The sequence below is a fragment of the Nicotiana sylvestris genome, chromosome 4 (assembly GCF_000393655.2).
Source record: "Nicotiana sylvestris chromosome 4, ASM39365v2, whole genome shotgun sequence".
Taxonomy (NCBI): domain Eukaryota; kingdom Viridiplantae; phylum Streptophyta; class Magnoliopsida; order Solanales; family Solanaceae; genus Nicotiana; species Nicotiana sylvestris.
The window spans coordinates 97409500-97424169 of record NC_091060.1 but is presented as its reverse complement, the minus strand read 5'-3'; the positions used below and the strand labels follow the sequence as shown (position 1 = coordinate 97424169).

Genomic DNA, 14670 nt, shown 5'->3' with positions numbered 1-14670 from the left:
ATACGATAATAAATATTGTCCTAAATTGCCAAGTGGCTTTATATTAGCTTGTTACTTGGCTTAACCGCAATGCAAACTTTCTTGCTTTAATATATATATATATATATAGATATAGATACCTTTTATCTCAAAAATATCTTTCACTGACCAGCTAAACACCACAAAAAATTAGAACAACTTTTGTCATATCAAACACGCTTCATATGATTATTAAATTATGTATTGAGTCAAATACCTAAATATAATAAGGGATAGAGAATGAATGTTTATAGCAAGCACCTTAACAAATAATGTCAATACAATTTTCTATAATGATGTCAATTGCACTTAAATCTTAAATCTTAATATATTAACTTATTAATGAACTTTAATTTGACGTGAATCTAGATTGCTCAGGGTGCATACCGATCAATAGTTAATTAAACCAAAATAATAATAAAAAAACTGTTATTGTCCTATTCAAGTTTACGAAGTATGATTAAGTTGATAAAGACAAAGGAAATTTCTAGATAGTTAATTTATTTATTATTTTAGTAAGTCAAGGATGAACATATCTTTTGTTAGCTAAGGAAAAAACACAGAAGCCACTGTTTTGTTCTGGATTAAATCTAAATGGTCTGCTTATTCTCTTGTACAACCCCTTCTTCCAAGAAACTTCCTAAATTGTATTCCTTAGATTTCAACCACAAGTAGTGTTTTGTGATTATTTTTTAGTTATATAGTCCGTACAAGGAAAGGACAATTCTTCTGAATTCTCCCAAATATTCATTCCTAGTTCCCTCCTTATAAATACACACTTCCCATATGCATGTAACTTCAAGAAGACTTGATAATAATACCACTTTTTTTAGGTCTATCTTCTTTCATCAAGTAGCTGGTGTCTGAAATTTACTGGCTCGATTAATCCTTAATTATTCGCGTTGTTCTAAACCTGATACCTTCAAATTTGCACCAACATGTCTCCAATCAACTCCATTAATTTGCCAAGAATCTTCTCAAGGCTTGACAAGAATGGTGATGGACTCGTGAGCCTCAACGAGCTAAAGGGATTTCTTGATACCATAGGCATTAATTCAAGCCAAGAAGAGCTTGAGTTGCTTGTTGGGAAAACAAGCCTCGACTCCATTGACTTTTTCCTCTTCTATGATGCCATCACAAAAGCACATATTAAAGAAAGCAAGCGCGAAAATATTTTCCTGGAAAATGAGTTACAGAAAGTCTTTAGAGTATTCGATTTGAATGATGACGGATTTATATCTTGCGAGGAGTTGCAGAGTGCATTGTCAAGATTAGGATTGTGGGATGAGCAATGTGGGAAAGATTGCAAGAGCATGATTAATGTTTATGATACAAATTCAGATGGGAAACTTGATTTTGAGGAGTTTAAGGATATGATGTTTGATAATTAAGAAACTGTAATTTGAATTAAAAAGTAATCCCGCTTCCAATCTACCAGAAAAATGTTTAATTAGTTGTAAGCATTTGAAATGATGTTCATGGTCTGCTGGGGATTGTAGATTTGTTCATTAAACTTTGTGTAATAGACTTTTAATACTCCATAATTTTAGCTGACGATATACAAGTGGATGTCTATGACTTTTCTATCGTACTTGTTTGTTCATTTTTTCGTACAAGTAAACTTTGAACATATAGAAGTAATAATATTTGCAAATTGCAAGAATATAAGGATTTTGGTTTTTCAACCAGACTCTTTCTTGTAATATCAGCAACCTTAATTGACAGTTGAAGGGACTCCTTCTGCTTCATTAATTTTATGTGGCGCTATTTAATTGAAATTACTCATTTTACCGTGTAAACGAGAACATACAAGACAAAATGGTTAAAATAAAACAGTTAATCACTCATATTATCCATAAAAAATATTTTGGATAATGAACTTTTTGAAAAGGAATTTTTACTTCCTATAGCAAAGGTTGATACCTTACTTATTTTAAATAAATATCCTTTTAAAAAATTATATTTCATAGCTACCTTTTGATTTTTATAACCAATTATTTATTTATGGTTATTTCCGACCCTTAAGTCATAAAATACTCTTTGTATTATTTTTCTCTCTCATTCTTTCAGATTTTTCTCCACTCTCTCTCTCTCTCAACGCCAGTCTTTCTCCATAAATACAATCAATATTCTCCACTGGTTCATTTCTATTGTTTTGCGAAATTTTCATTGTTACTGGGCTCTAAGTAATCTATCCACATTGATTGGTTTTGATAGAGTAGGCAGTTGACCAAATATTGGATGTTTTCCGTGTATTCAAGTCCAGTTGATTCTGCAGATTTCGGCGATGCTTCACTATGGTGGTGGTTCTCTCCCTTAGATTCATTACCTTTCGCTAGCCTATGTCTGCCTTTTGATTGGGTAAGGAGTCGTCTTCTGTCCACTGACCTCTGTAATTCTGCATCGGCTTTCGAGAGTTTCGAGTCAGAATTGCGGCCCTCTTGACGAGACGACATTAGGGTTGTTCTTGAACAAAAATGACTGAGTTTGGGGTTGAGTAACTTGAAGAGTTTGTTACCTTTTTTTTCATTGTATTTCAATGTATCTCGCTGTATTTTATGTATTTCATTGTATTCATTGTCTTTTTTTCCCATTATATTTCAATGTATCCCGCTGTATTCCATGTATTTCATTGTATTCACTGTTTCGCTATATTCCATGAATGCATTCATATGTTTTTTTTAATTAGTATAATTTGTGTATTCAGATGTATATATGTATTCAAATGTATCTGCAGTATGTATTCATATATTTTTTGCACTATAAATGACTTGCTATACTTCATGTATTCAATGTATTTTTATATATTTAACTATATTCAATGTAATTATATAATTTCTCTGAAGATTGATATATTATTGGGGTGTTTTTAGATTGATAATCTTTTTTTTATAACCGGAAATACAAATTTTGTGTGTTATAATTGGGTTTGAATTATATTAGGAGTTTATTATGTTAATTGACTCATTTTCCTTTTAAAAACAACTGAATAGTCCATGAATTGCGCTATTTACGTTACTGTATTCACAAATATATATATTGTGAATACAATCGAATACAATAATCTGTCTAGCTGTAATCCTATGCTTCACGCTGTGAATACAATCGAATACAATAATCTGTCTAGCTGTAATCCCATGTTTCACGCCGAGATACAATAGCTTAAATACATCGAATACACTCTAAAAAATCTGAAAACATAGCTATAGGAAGTAATATAGTAAATGGTAACTACAACTAGCTAATAACCACTAAACAATAGTGGTTTGTGAAAATTTCTCTTTTGAAAACGGGTCAAATGTGGATAAGAACCATATTATCCATTTAGCCAATGGGTAACCAATGGGTCTAACTTTTACATTTGTAAAGCCTCAAATTGGGGTTCCTCAAGTTGGGGAGACTAAGGGGTCGTTTGGTAGGGTGCATAAGAATAATGCTGAATAGGATGTATTAGTAATGCCGATATTAGTTATGCTTGCATTAGTTATGCTGACATATTTCTTATCCATTGTTTGGTTTGATGTATTAAAGTATTGCACAATTTCTAAAAGAATTGTTTGTTTACAAAAAATGCCTTCAAAACTAGTCCACACTCTAACTTTTTAAAAGAAACATATGTTGAGAAATATTTTTTTATGAAAAAGTTTTAAAAAAATTATTTTATTTGTCTACTTATATTGTAAAATAAAATTAAATATTTATTTATAAAAAAGGAAATATGCTAAGTATTTATTTATTTACTAGGAAAATAATTTTATTTCTCACTATTTGGATTATTTTGAACTTGCATTAATATACTAACTAGCATATTTTAATCAAGCATAAATTTTAAAGGATAATTTTGTCTTTAACTAAGCTAATACATGCATTAAAACTCATTGCATTGCTAATATCATTGTTTTCTATGCATTAGTTATGCATAGGATAATACCAAATAGGATGTATAACTAATGCCTGCATAACTAATGCATAGGTTCAAAATATCTACCAAACAATGTATTATTAATACACAAAGTCAATGCATGCATTAGCTTATCTAATGCATCCTACCAAACGACCCCTAAGTGTTCTCCCAAAAGTGATCATATGCAAGAGGTCATGGATAATACCGCCGGTTAACCCGTTTTTTATTTGTATTAAATATGGGTGGGGTCGGATAATTTATCCATATTTTCATTATTCATTTTCGACCTGAACCATATCCGACCCGACTCGTCCGTTTGTCACTCCTATTCACAGTTACTAGGATCTCCATAGCAAGGAAAATCAAAACACATGAAGGGTATGTTTAGTACGTCGGAAAATATTTTTCAATTTTTCTATGTTTGGTTAGCTTAAATGTTTTGGAAAACATTTTCCTTATGAACTCATTTTCCTCTAATTGGAGGAAAATATTTTTCCTATAAAAAGAAGAGAAAATATTTTCCAAAACGCTTTTTCAACCTTCCCCACCCTATTTCCCATCCCTACCAACCCACCCCCACACCCTCCCCCCAACCCACCCTCGCCCCCACTCCCACCTCCCACTCCCAGCCTAAATAAATATATTATTAATAGTACTTTTTTTTCATGTTATAGATAGATTTTTTTGTCATTTCAACAAATGAGTATTTTCTTTTCATGCTATAAAAAAATATTTTTTTTTTCATTTTAACAAAAAAAGTACTTTCTTTTCATGACGTAGAAAAGTATTTTCTTTCATTTCAACAAAATGAGTATTTTCTTTTATTTCAATAAAATTATTACTTTATTTTCATGTTGTAGAAAGAGTACTTTCTTTTTCAACCTAAAAATGAATATTTTCTTTATAGTTATGGAGCATAAATTTCAAAGAGTCCTAAAACATTGGGTATTTGGAAGGGGGGAGAGCAAGGAAACATAGGAACTTGGGGGAAGGGGGTGAAGAGAGTAGCATAAAAAAGTATTTTTCTAAAAAAATATTTTCTACTCTCTAACCAAAGATGAAAATATTTTCCGGAAAAAAAATTTCACTCACCAACCAAACAAGAGAAAATAAGTGATAAAATCACTTATTTTTCTTGAAAATATTTTTTATTTTAAATGAAAAACATTTTCCTTGATACCAAACACATCCAAAGAGAAGGAAAATGAGAAAAGAGAATGAAAGATAAGACGAATAAAGAGGGAAAATAAAAAAAGAAAGATAAAAAGAGAAAAGGAAGACAAAGTTCATGGATGATATGTGTGTTAAATTGGAACAAGGCATTGACTAAGTGTTCAAGTGAAAGAATCCCACAACTTCAGGGGCCGCTAGTTTGGCCTAAAAGAATTGCAGACACAAAGTGACAATAAATATAATACTGTGCAAATATGGTGTTTTGCTTTTCTCTTTAGTTTTCTTGAACTCAATTAACAAAAGATTACTTATAAAGTCAAAAATTAAAACAAATTAAACTTTAAAAAAATTGCTCAAGTAATAACAATAAATAAGAAAAAGGGAAAAAGATTTCTCCACGGAGACAAATAAAACTAAGGGTGTCAATGATTTGATTCAGTTTGTTCCCATGATGTAACGACCTGACCGGTCGTTTTGAACTTTTGTACTTTGATCGCCAGTTCCCGGGCATGACTTGCCTCGTGCAACGTATTATGACTGATGTAGATCGTCGGTTTTGGTTTTCAGGAAAAACCGGAATGGATTTGAAAGAACAGTCTCAGTTGAAAGCTTTGAATTTGAAAGGTTGACTAAGAGTTGACTTATTTGTATATGAGCTCGGATCGGAAATTTTATGATTTGGATAGTTTCGTTAGGTGATTTATGACTTAGGAGTGTGATCGGAAGTGATTTTGGAGGTCCGGTGTAGAATTAGGCTTGTATTGGCGAAGTCAGTATTTTGGCGATCTCCGGTTGATGGGTGATATTTTGATCCGGGAGTCGGAATAGAATTCCGAGAGTTGTTGTAGCTTCGTTAGGTGATTTGGGATGTGTGTGCAAAATTTCAGGTCATTCGGACGTGGTTTGGTTGGGTTTTTGATCGAATGCGTGTTTTAGAAGTTTTAAAAGAGCTTAGGCTTGAATTCGATGATTTTGGTATTAGTTGAGGCATTGTGAAGATTGGAACAAGTTTGGATGATGTTTTAAGATATGTTAGTGCTTTTGGTTGAGGTCCCAGGGGCCTCGGGGTGATTTCGGATGGCTAACAGGAATTTTTGAGGTTGGAAAATTTTATAATAGACGAAAGTTGTAAATGAGTGCGCACAAGACCTCACTTTGGACAATCATATCTCCAGTTATATAAGGAGTTGTGTGATCCACAACCTATCAAATTAAATCTCTTTGGGTCTAGTTTCCAAGCAACAAACCGTTCGTCATTTGGAGCTGTATACAGAAAGTTATGACCATTTTACTGGGCATGTGTCACTAGCGCGCCCAGATGCGCGATCGCGCTAGTGAACGCGCATATCGCAAAGTTTTCTGCCTTCGTCGCGCTACTTTAGCGCGCCCAGGTGCGCGACCGTGCTAGTAGCAAGCCCCTAAATACCCCAAGACCGGGTATAGAGAGTTCCCAAGTCATTTTTGGAGCAAGGGCTTGCTCTCTCAAGAGGAATCCGTCCCACTCTTCATTTCTATGATCCAAGGTAAGATTTTTGGGGTATTTTGAGTTGATTACTACTCCTAAACACTTATATTAACATGGATTGATCTTAAAAATCCTTAGATTTTCCTTCAAATCCTTGAATTTATCAAGAACACCACAAGTGGGGATTCTTAAAATTCGTACTACAAGAGGTATGTTTATCATCTCCAACTACTCTATGGTGATTATTTATGTATGATATATACATTAGAACTTGGGGTATGGTGATTGGAGGCCATAAATTTCCAATTTAAATACATGATCATGGTAGGAATTTAAAGGTGATTAGTTGATGGAATTTTGTTGGTTGGGTGTGAATGGTTGATCACACATGTGATGTTAGGAGTATAAATTGTTAAAGACGAATGGTGGGATAAAATTGTTGGTTAATGGTAATAGTTGGAGGAACCAATACTATAGTTATGAGGTGTAAATATCTATGCCTACAAAATGTTTGATAATAGGCCTAAGTGGGATAATATGGGAATTATTACTAATATTTACCCTATTGAATGTTGTATTGTAGATTGAAGTTACCTAAGAGTAGTGGATCATTGTAGTACCATTAAGGGGCAAGTCCCAGATATGTATGGCTAGAACCCCGTCTTTTAGAAATCGAGCTTCATCGATGTTTGTGTGATTTTGGATAGATTCGACGTGCGTGGAGGCCAATTTGAGGGTCAAAGGCATTGCGAGCTAGAGATTTCGCCGGTTCGAGATAAGTAATGATTGTAAATACTGTCTTGAGGGTTTGAAACCCCGGATTATACGTCGTTGTGTTAATTTGAGGTGACTTGCACGTTGGATGACGAGCGTGGGGTAGAGCACCGCTGGAGATTGTGACCTAGTCAATCCCGAACGAATATTTTAATGCGTATCTGATAGTTAATTGTTTGACATTATTATATTTTTGGGTTGTATGCCATGTTTGGGGCCTTGTGCTGACTTGTTGAGACCCTTAGGGGTATTTTTACTATCTTTCCTCACTCTATTTGTTTGAAAGCATATTTTCAGTCATGTTTTGCCTGTTTACTGCTCAAATCTGGCTTTATCACTATATTCTTAAAATGTGGAAATTGTTTTGGGCTAAGTTCCCTATTTTACTGAGATAGACCGATGGTCAGATTGTGGGATTGATGACTGAGATAGACTGAGAGTCTGATGGTGAGGTTAATGACTGAGAGAGGTCGATGGCCTAGTTATGAGGATTATATATCTATGGATCGGGTTGCACGCCGCAGCAATGTATATATATATGTATATGGATTGGGCTGCACGCCGCACCGATACTTATATGGATCGGGCTGCGCGCCGCAGCAATATAGCGCTGGGGCTGTAGGAGCCTCTCCGGAGTCTGCACACCCCCAGTGAGCGCAGTTGACTATTTATATGGATCGAGTTGTGCGCCACAGCGATGCATGGATCGGGATACACGCCGCAACGGTTACTATATGGTACCAATTGAGCGTGAATGCTGAGTGCGAGTACTGATTGGTAAGAGTTGAGTCACGAGTGACAGAGAGGCTAGCCCGAGGGGCGATAGATATATATATGCATATGAGTGATGTTTTGCCTGAGAGGCCTCTTTATGGACTTATTGATTTCACTCCTTTTTAAAGTGAATTTCTATCGAATATGTTGATTTATCGACTGTTTTCACTCATCTTTATATTGAGCCTCTGTCGGAAAGTTGAACAAATATTTTAAAATAACTTTTATTTAAACTGGGGTTTATGAGATGTTCAGAAACTAATCACTGATTTGGCATTGGTTATTTCCACTGAAATTTTTAAGTTATGAAGTGTTTATGATTATTATTTTGCCCGAGGGGCTGTTTTACAAACTATGTTTTGCCCGAGGGGCGGTTTTACAAACTATGTTTTGCCCGAGGGGCAGATTATGACTTTAATCTCTATTATTATCTTAAATGGTATTGAACCCCTACCGAAACTGCTGGAAAGTATTTCAAAATGATTTTTACTAAAAGCTAGATTTTTAATAGGGACGATTGACTCGTATTATGATTTGAAGGCCTGTTGTGTTTATTGAGCCTGGCGTGAATGTGGATTCATTATTTCCTACTGCTCAGCCTTTATTTACTCTTATTACTTACTAGGTTGGAGTACTCACATTACTCTCTGCACCTCGTGTGCAGATTCAAGTATATCGGAACCCGGTAGCGGGTGTTGATAGCTCAGTCGCATAGTCATCGGAGTTAGCAAGGTGGCTACATGACGTTCGCAGCACCGCTTACTTCCCCTCATTGTTGTTACTGTATTTAGTACATTTTTAGACTTTTGTTGTATTCAGACCTTGATAGTTGCTCATGACTAGAGACACCCCGATGTCGGGCTGGTATTTTATTCCGCACTATTATTCCAGGATTTTACTGTGAAACATTGTTTAATTTAAAGACTTTAAAATGACTCTTAATGCTTAAAGGGTTAAGGTAAGTGTTGTGTCGGCTGGCCTTGTCTTCACGAGAGGCGCCATCGTGACCGGGCCGGTTTGGGGTCGTGACAAGTTGGTATCAAAACCTAGGTTACATAGGTCTCACGAGTCAAGAGCAGGTTTAGTAGAGTCTCGCGGATCGGTACAGAGACGACTGTATTTATCCTCGAGAGGCTGCAGAACCTTTAGGAAAACTTCACATTCTTGAATTCTTATCGTGCATCCTTTGATTCAGCTTGAAATATAACTCTTTGAATTCCTTCCACGCGTTCGTGTGTGTGCATGAGTGCTCAGTATCAGATATGCCTTGATGGCTTGTGATTCCCTGATCGAGGGGCGAGATACGATCTCTGTGTGTTGATGTTGGGCCAGTCTAGAGGACTTGAGGCCGGATTTTTGCCTATAGCTTGAGCACCGAGGTATTGATTGTGTGAGCAAGTGTTTTGAACTTATATATTTGGTATTGTCCCTATTAGTGGAAGTGACAGTTGAGTAACTATGTGATGAGTATGTTAGTACTGCGAGATGTATTCATATGATTTGGAAATGACAAGAAGGGTCTGCTGGAGGATAGAAGAACTATTAGGTGCTTGAATTCCATCTTGATTCGAGGTATAGCCCCGAGTTATAGGCGTGTGAAGAATCTTTTCATGTTTCCCAGTTGTGAGTGAAAAAATAATAATTCATGTTGCGGTATGAGTTCAGACTCAAGAAGACTAAGTGACTGCGTACAGTTTATGATGGTGGAAGGTATACATAAATGTTAGTTAAGGCGGAGCAGGTGGGTTATCTCCTGCAAAGTGTTCTGGAGTTGTGTGATCTTTATGTTGTCTGTTAGAAGATCCCATTTACAAGTGAAATATATATGTGAATTTAATTTGGGTCACTTAAGAGAGTGAATTTAATTGTTATGAGAGTAAATACGAGATTTGTAAAAGATATGAAGTACGAGATGGTCTGTGTTCCACGAGCTTATGAAGGATTGAGTTAATCTCACTATGGTATTATGGCAGCAATAAAGCGTATGTGTTATGAGTTATGGTGTGTGTTTGACCTATGGCTTTGAGCCAAGTGGGGGAGTCCGCTATTGAATAGTTGATTGCACGATTATATACTCTAATGGTCCCAGTTCGAGGCGCATTTGTGAATCAGTTATGGCTCGAGTAAGGGAAATTTCAATAAAGGTTATGTTATGCTTTATGGGCGTACGAGAATCGGGGAATGACTTGAGTTATGGTTGGTAATGAATGCTCGGTGCATAGAGCAGGAAGTTGCTTGGTTATATTGGAATGAGGTCACATTCTACAGTGTCGGAGTGCAAATGAAGCACAGGTTGTTCGGTTCGTTTAATCAATCTAACTGCGATTTGAGTAGAGTGGATGCCTCTAGAGAATGGTCCTATTGTGATCAAAATTTTACATGCAATAATTGGAGGCTTTCAAGTTGTACTTATGGATAGAAACTGAGTTTCCTTGGAAGATGTCAAGACTTGTGGTGTTTTCCATATTAATTGTGGGATTCTATGTATCAGTATCAAGAGGTAACGGATTTAGATCCGCAGTAAGTTCTTCAGAGCGAAGTATTTCGAATGTGGTGCTTTTGGGAATATTTAAGAGAGAATATCAAGTTGAAGATGAATCAGAAGGAAAATTAGATAGATGGGGTAACTTGATAGTAGACCGAATCGGTATGGTAAGGATATAATTAATTCCTGGTGTGTGTGTTCGAGGTAATAAGTTCTTTCAGGTATTTTACGGCGATGCTCTTAGGTTTTGATGGCTTTCTTAGCTTGATTGAGTTAGAAGGATTCAGTCCTGACAGGTTTGATTTGTGTAAAGGGAACTCGGAGAGTTCTTGATGGTTTTACCGCGGTTTGGAGATGTATATTTTCTATGGGCATACGTAGCATGGGATGTATAGTGATTTTCTTCTAGATGAGACCAATGGAAAGTTCTTGACTAGTTGAGTACGTAGATGTTTGTGTCTCAGAAGGCATATGAATTTCTCGCGGTTATCCTAGAGTGGTACGGTTTATACGGTATGTTGTGTAAGACTGAGATTTGCATGTGTAAGGTCACGGTTCAGATTTGAATGGAAGGTCATAAATTCTTAGGCAGCGCGGGTAGTTTCAGATAATTAGAGAAATGAACTTCAGATGATTTGAGAAGGGATCTCCAGATGATTAAGGAAATGGTAATGCTAATTGAGGTGATTTGACGAGGGTATATGTGCCAGAAAGAGTCAATGTGATTGAGTTGATGGTACTTCGGTAGTATTGCAGCACTTATCATCAGGTTAGCTGCTGATATTCGGGTTTGCTTGGAAGCACCGAAGGATCTTAGAGTATCTCCCGTGGGGTGATTGGGTACTAGAGGCGAGTTATATATGAGAGTGGCGAAATTGGGATCAGATATGGTAATTCATGTGTTTTATGGACTTTGAGACTAAGAGTTCTCATATACATGTTAGCTTGTGGTTGTGGATGGCAAAATGTGGGTACGTTAGTCAGATATTAGTATGTGCTATGCTTCAGTCATTGTGGACCTTCGAAGGATTATTTATATGTTGTGTGTAACTGGAGTTGATGTATGGTCCATTGGTAGACCAATATTGGTAGACCTATATGGGATATGGACCTTCGAAGGATTATTTATATGTTGTGTGTAACTGGAGTTGATGTATGGTCCATTGGTAGACCTATATGGGATATGTGCCCGGCATCGAGACGATTTTGTTGACTTCAAGTTGCTGTTGGCGAAGGATGTGTGGCTTCGATTATTTTGAGCTATTAAAAATTATGGGGATCTATGCATTACCTTTTTGTGTTGTGAGACGATACGATCTGTTGGTTATAGGCACCTATGGTACAGTTCTATCGGAGTTTCATAATGGAAGTCGAGCGGGAAGAGTAATTTGGTGTTTCTTGGTGAACGGCGTATCGATTATGTCCTATCGGGTGTGCGTAGTGTATGTTATTTGCTTCACCGTGAGTATGATGAATTGCTTTGGTTCCAGATATCAAATTGTCTGTGGTTGTCGATTTCGAGCATAGTGACTTAAGGTGGTTCCATGTAGAGCAGTATTTAAATAAGGTCGCGCATTGCAGTGAATATATGTGGAGGTATGACCTTGCAGGTTAGATTCGTGTGTTCTGTTCCTATGATGTGAGACGGGTTCTCAGTCTTGTGTTGTGGTGGTACTCATGAACTTGAGGTTCAGCTCTTTCATTTGAGTCATTTTCATGATTTGAGTATGTTCGGATTGTTGTGTATTGATGCATGTATTGTGCAAGTTGTGACTTAGGTCTGTATGGATGTGTCATGTCACCAGAGTAATGTGTTGGATTAGAGGAGATCGTTGGGGATCATTAATAAATACAAACGGATTCGATTTCAACATGTTTGATAGGTAAATATCGAGGTTCGGTTCAGAAATTTGCTATGGTCCTTGCCAAAGGAGAAGTAACCTTATGGATGACTGATCTGAGAGATGGTTATGATTGGTTGCGTATTTCATTTATCATTGGCAGTATATGGAAGTGTTGGAATGAGACTTTAGTTGATAAGAGGTTTCTACCGGTATTCGGGTGTTGTGTGCAGCTGCGATGAATGGAAGTTATCGCTACATGTGTTTGAGTTACGTGGTATATCGGATAATTGCACTTGAGGTTGCAGGCATGAGTTACTACAGCTAGTTCGGGTCTATTCAAAGTATATGTGTGAGGTTTTGATCGTATTGATGTTTTCAGAAGTGAAAATGTGGTTCTATGGTTTATGGGCTAGATTGGATTGTGTAATTTTAGTTAAACGGTGTTATCGGACCTATATGAGATAGGGTGATGTGGGATCACCCCCGGCTATATGCATGGTAAGGTTATTCCGCGATTGGTGGGGTTTTAGAACAGCTCTGGGTACGTTCGAGGACGAACGTGTGTTTAAGTGGGGGAGGATATAACGACCCGACCGGTCGTTTTGAACTTTTGCACTTTGATCGCCAGTTCCTGGGCATGACTTGCCCGTGCAACATATTATGACTGATGTAGATCGTTGGTTTTGGTTTTCAGGAAAAATCAGAATGAATTTGAAGGAACAGTCTCAGTTGAAAGCTTTGAATTTGAAAGGTTGACTAAGAGTTGACTTATTTGTATATGAGCTTGGATCGGAAATTTAATGATTTGGATAGTTTCATTGGGTGATTTATGACTTAGGAGCGTGATCGAAAGTGATTTTGGAGGTCCGGTGTAGAATTAGGCTTGAATAGGCGAAGTCAGTATTTTGGCGATTTTTGGTTGATGGGTGAGATTTTGATCCGGGAATCGGAATAGAATTTCGAGAGTTGCTATAGCTTCGTTAAGTGATTTGGGATGTGTGTGCAAAATTTCAGGTCATTCGGACGTGGTTTGGTTGGGGTTTTTATCGAATGCATGTTTTAGAAGTTTTAAAAGAACTTAGGCTTGAATTCGATGATTTTGGTGTTAGTTGAGGCGTTATGATGATTGGAACAAGTTTGGATGATGTTTTAAGATATGTTAGTGCTTTTGGTTGACGTCCCGGGGGCCTCGGGGTGATTTCGGATGGCTAATGGGAACTTTTGAGGTTGGAAAATTTCATAATAGACGAAAGTTGTAAATGAGTGCGCACAAGACCTCACTTTGGACAATCATATCTTCAGTTATATAAGGAGTTGTGTGATCCACAACCTATCAAATTAAATCTCTTTGGGTCTAATTTCCCATGAAACAAACCGTTCATCATTTGGAGGTGTATATAGAAAGTTATGACCATTTTATTGGGCATGTGTCACTAGCACGCCCAGATGCGCGATCGCGCTAGTGAACGCGCATATCGCAAAGTTTTCTGCCTTCGTCGCGCTACTTTAGCGCGCCCAGGTGCGCGACCGCGCTACTAGCAAGCCCCTAAATACCCCAAGACCGGGTATAGAGAGTTCCCAAGTCATTTTTGGAGCAAGGGCTTGCTCTCTCAAGAGGAATCCGTCCCACTCTTCATTTCTATGATCCAAGGTAAGATTTTTGGGGTATTTTGAGTTGATTACTACTCCTAAACACTTATATTAATATGGATTGATCTTAAAAATCCTTAGATTTTCCTTCAAATCCTTGAATTTATCAAGAACACCACAAGTGGTGATTCTTAAAATTCGTACTACAAGAGGTATGTCTATCATCTCCAACTACTCTATGGTGATTATTTATGTATGATATATACATTAGAACTTGGGGTATGGTGATTGGAGGCCATAAATTTCCAATTTAAATACATGATCATGGTAGGGATTTAAAGGTGATTAGTTGATGGAATTTTGTTGGTTGGGTGTGAATGGTTGATCACACATGTGATGTTAGGAGTATAAATTTTTAAAGACTAATGGTGGGATGAAATTGTTGGTTAATGGTGATAGTTGGAGGAACCAATACTATAGTTATGAGGTGTAAATATCTACGCCTACAAGATGTTTGATAATAGGCCTAAATGGCATAAGTTATGGGAATTATTACTAATATTTGCCCGCTTGAATGTTGTATTGTAGATTGAAGTTACCTAAGAGTAGTGGATCATTGTAGTACCATTAAGGGGCAAGTCCC

General features: G+C 36.7%; 1 protein-coding gene across 1 annotated transcript; it reads left to right on the top strand.

Annotated features, from left to right (window-relative positions):
• Nucleotides 1–729: 729 nt before the first annotated feature.
• On the top strand, nt 730–1599 carry LOC104229581 (probable calcium-binding protein CML44). The gene has a single exon (XM_009782235.2). It carries the CDS (start codon nt 957–959, stop codon nt 1407–1409), a length of 453 nt encoding a protein of 150 aa, XP_009780537.1. The 5' UTR covers nt 730–956; the 3' UTR covers nt 1410–1599.
• The last annotated feature ends 13071 nt before the right edge of the window (nt 1600–14670 follow it).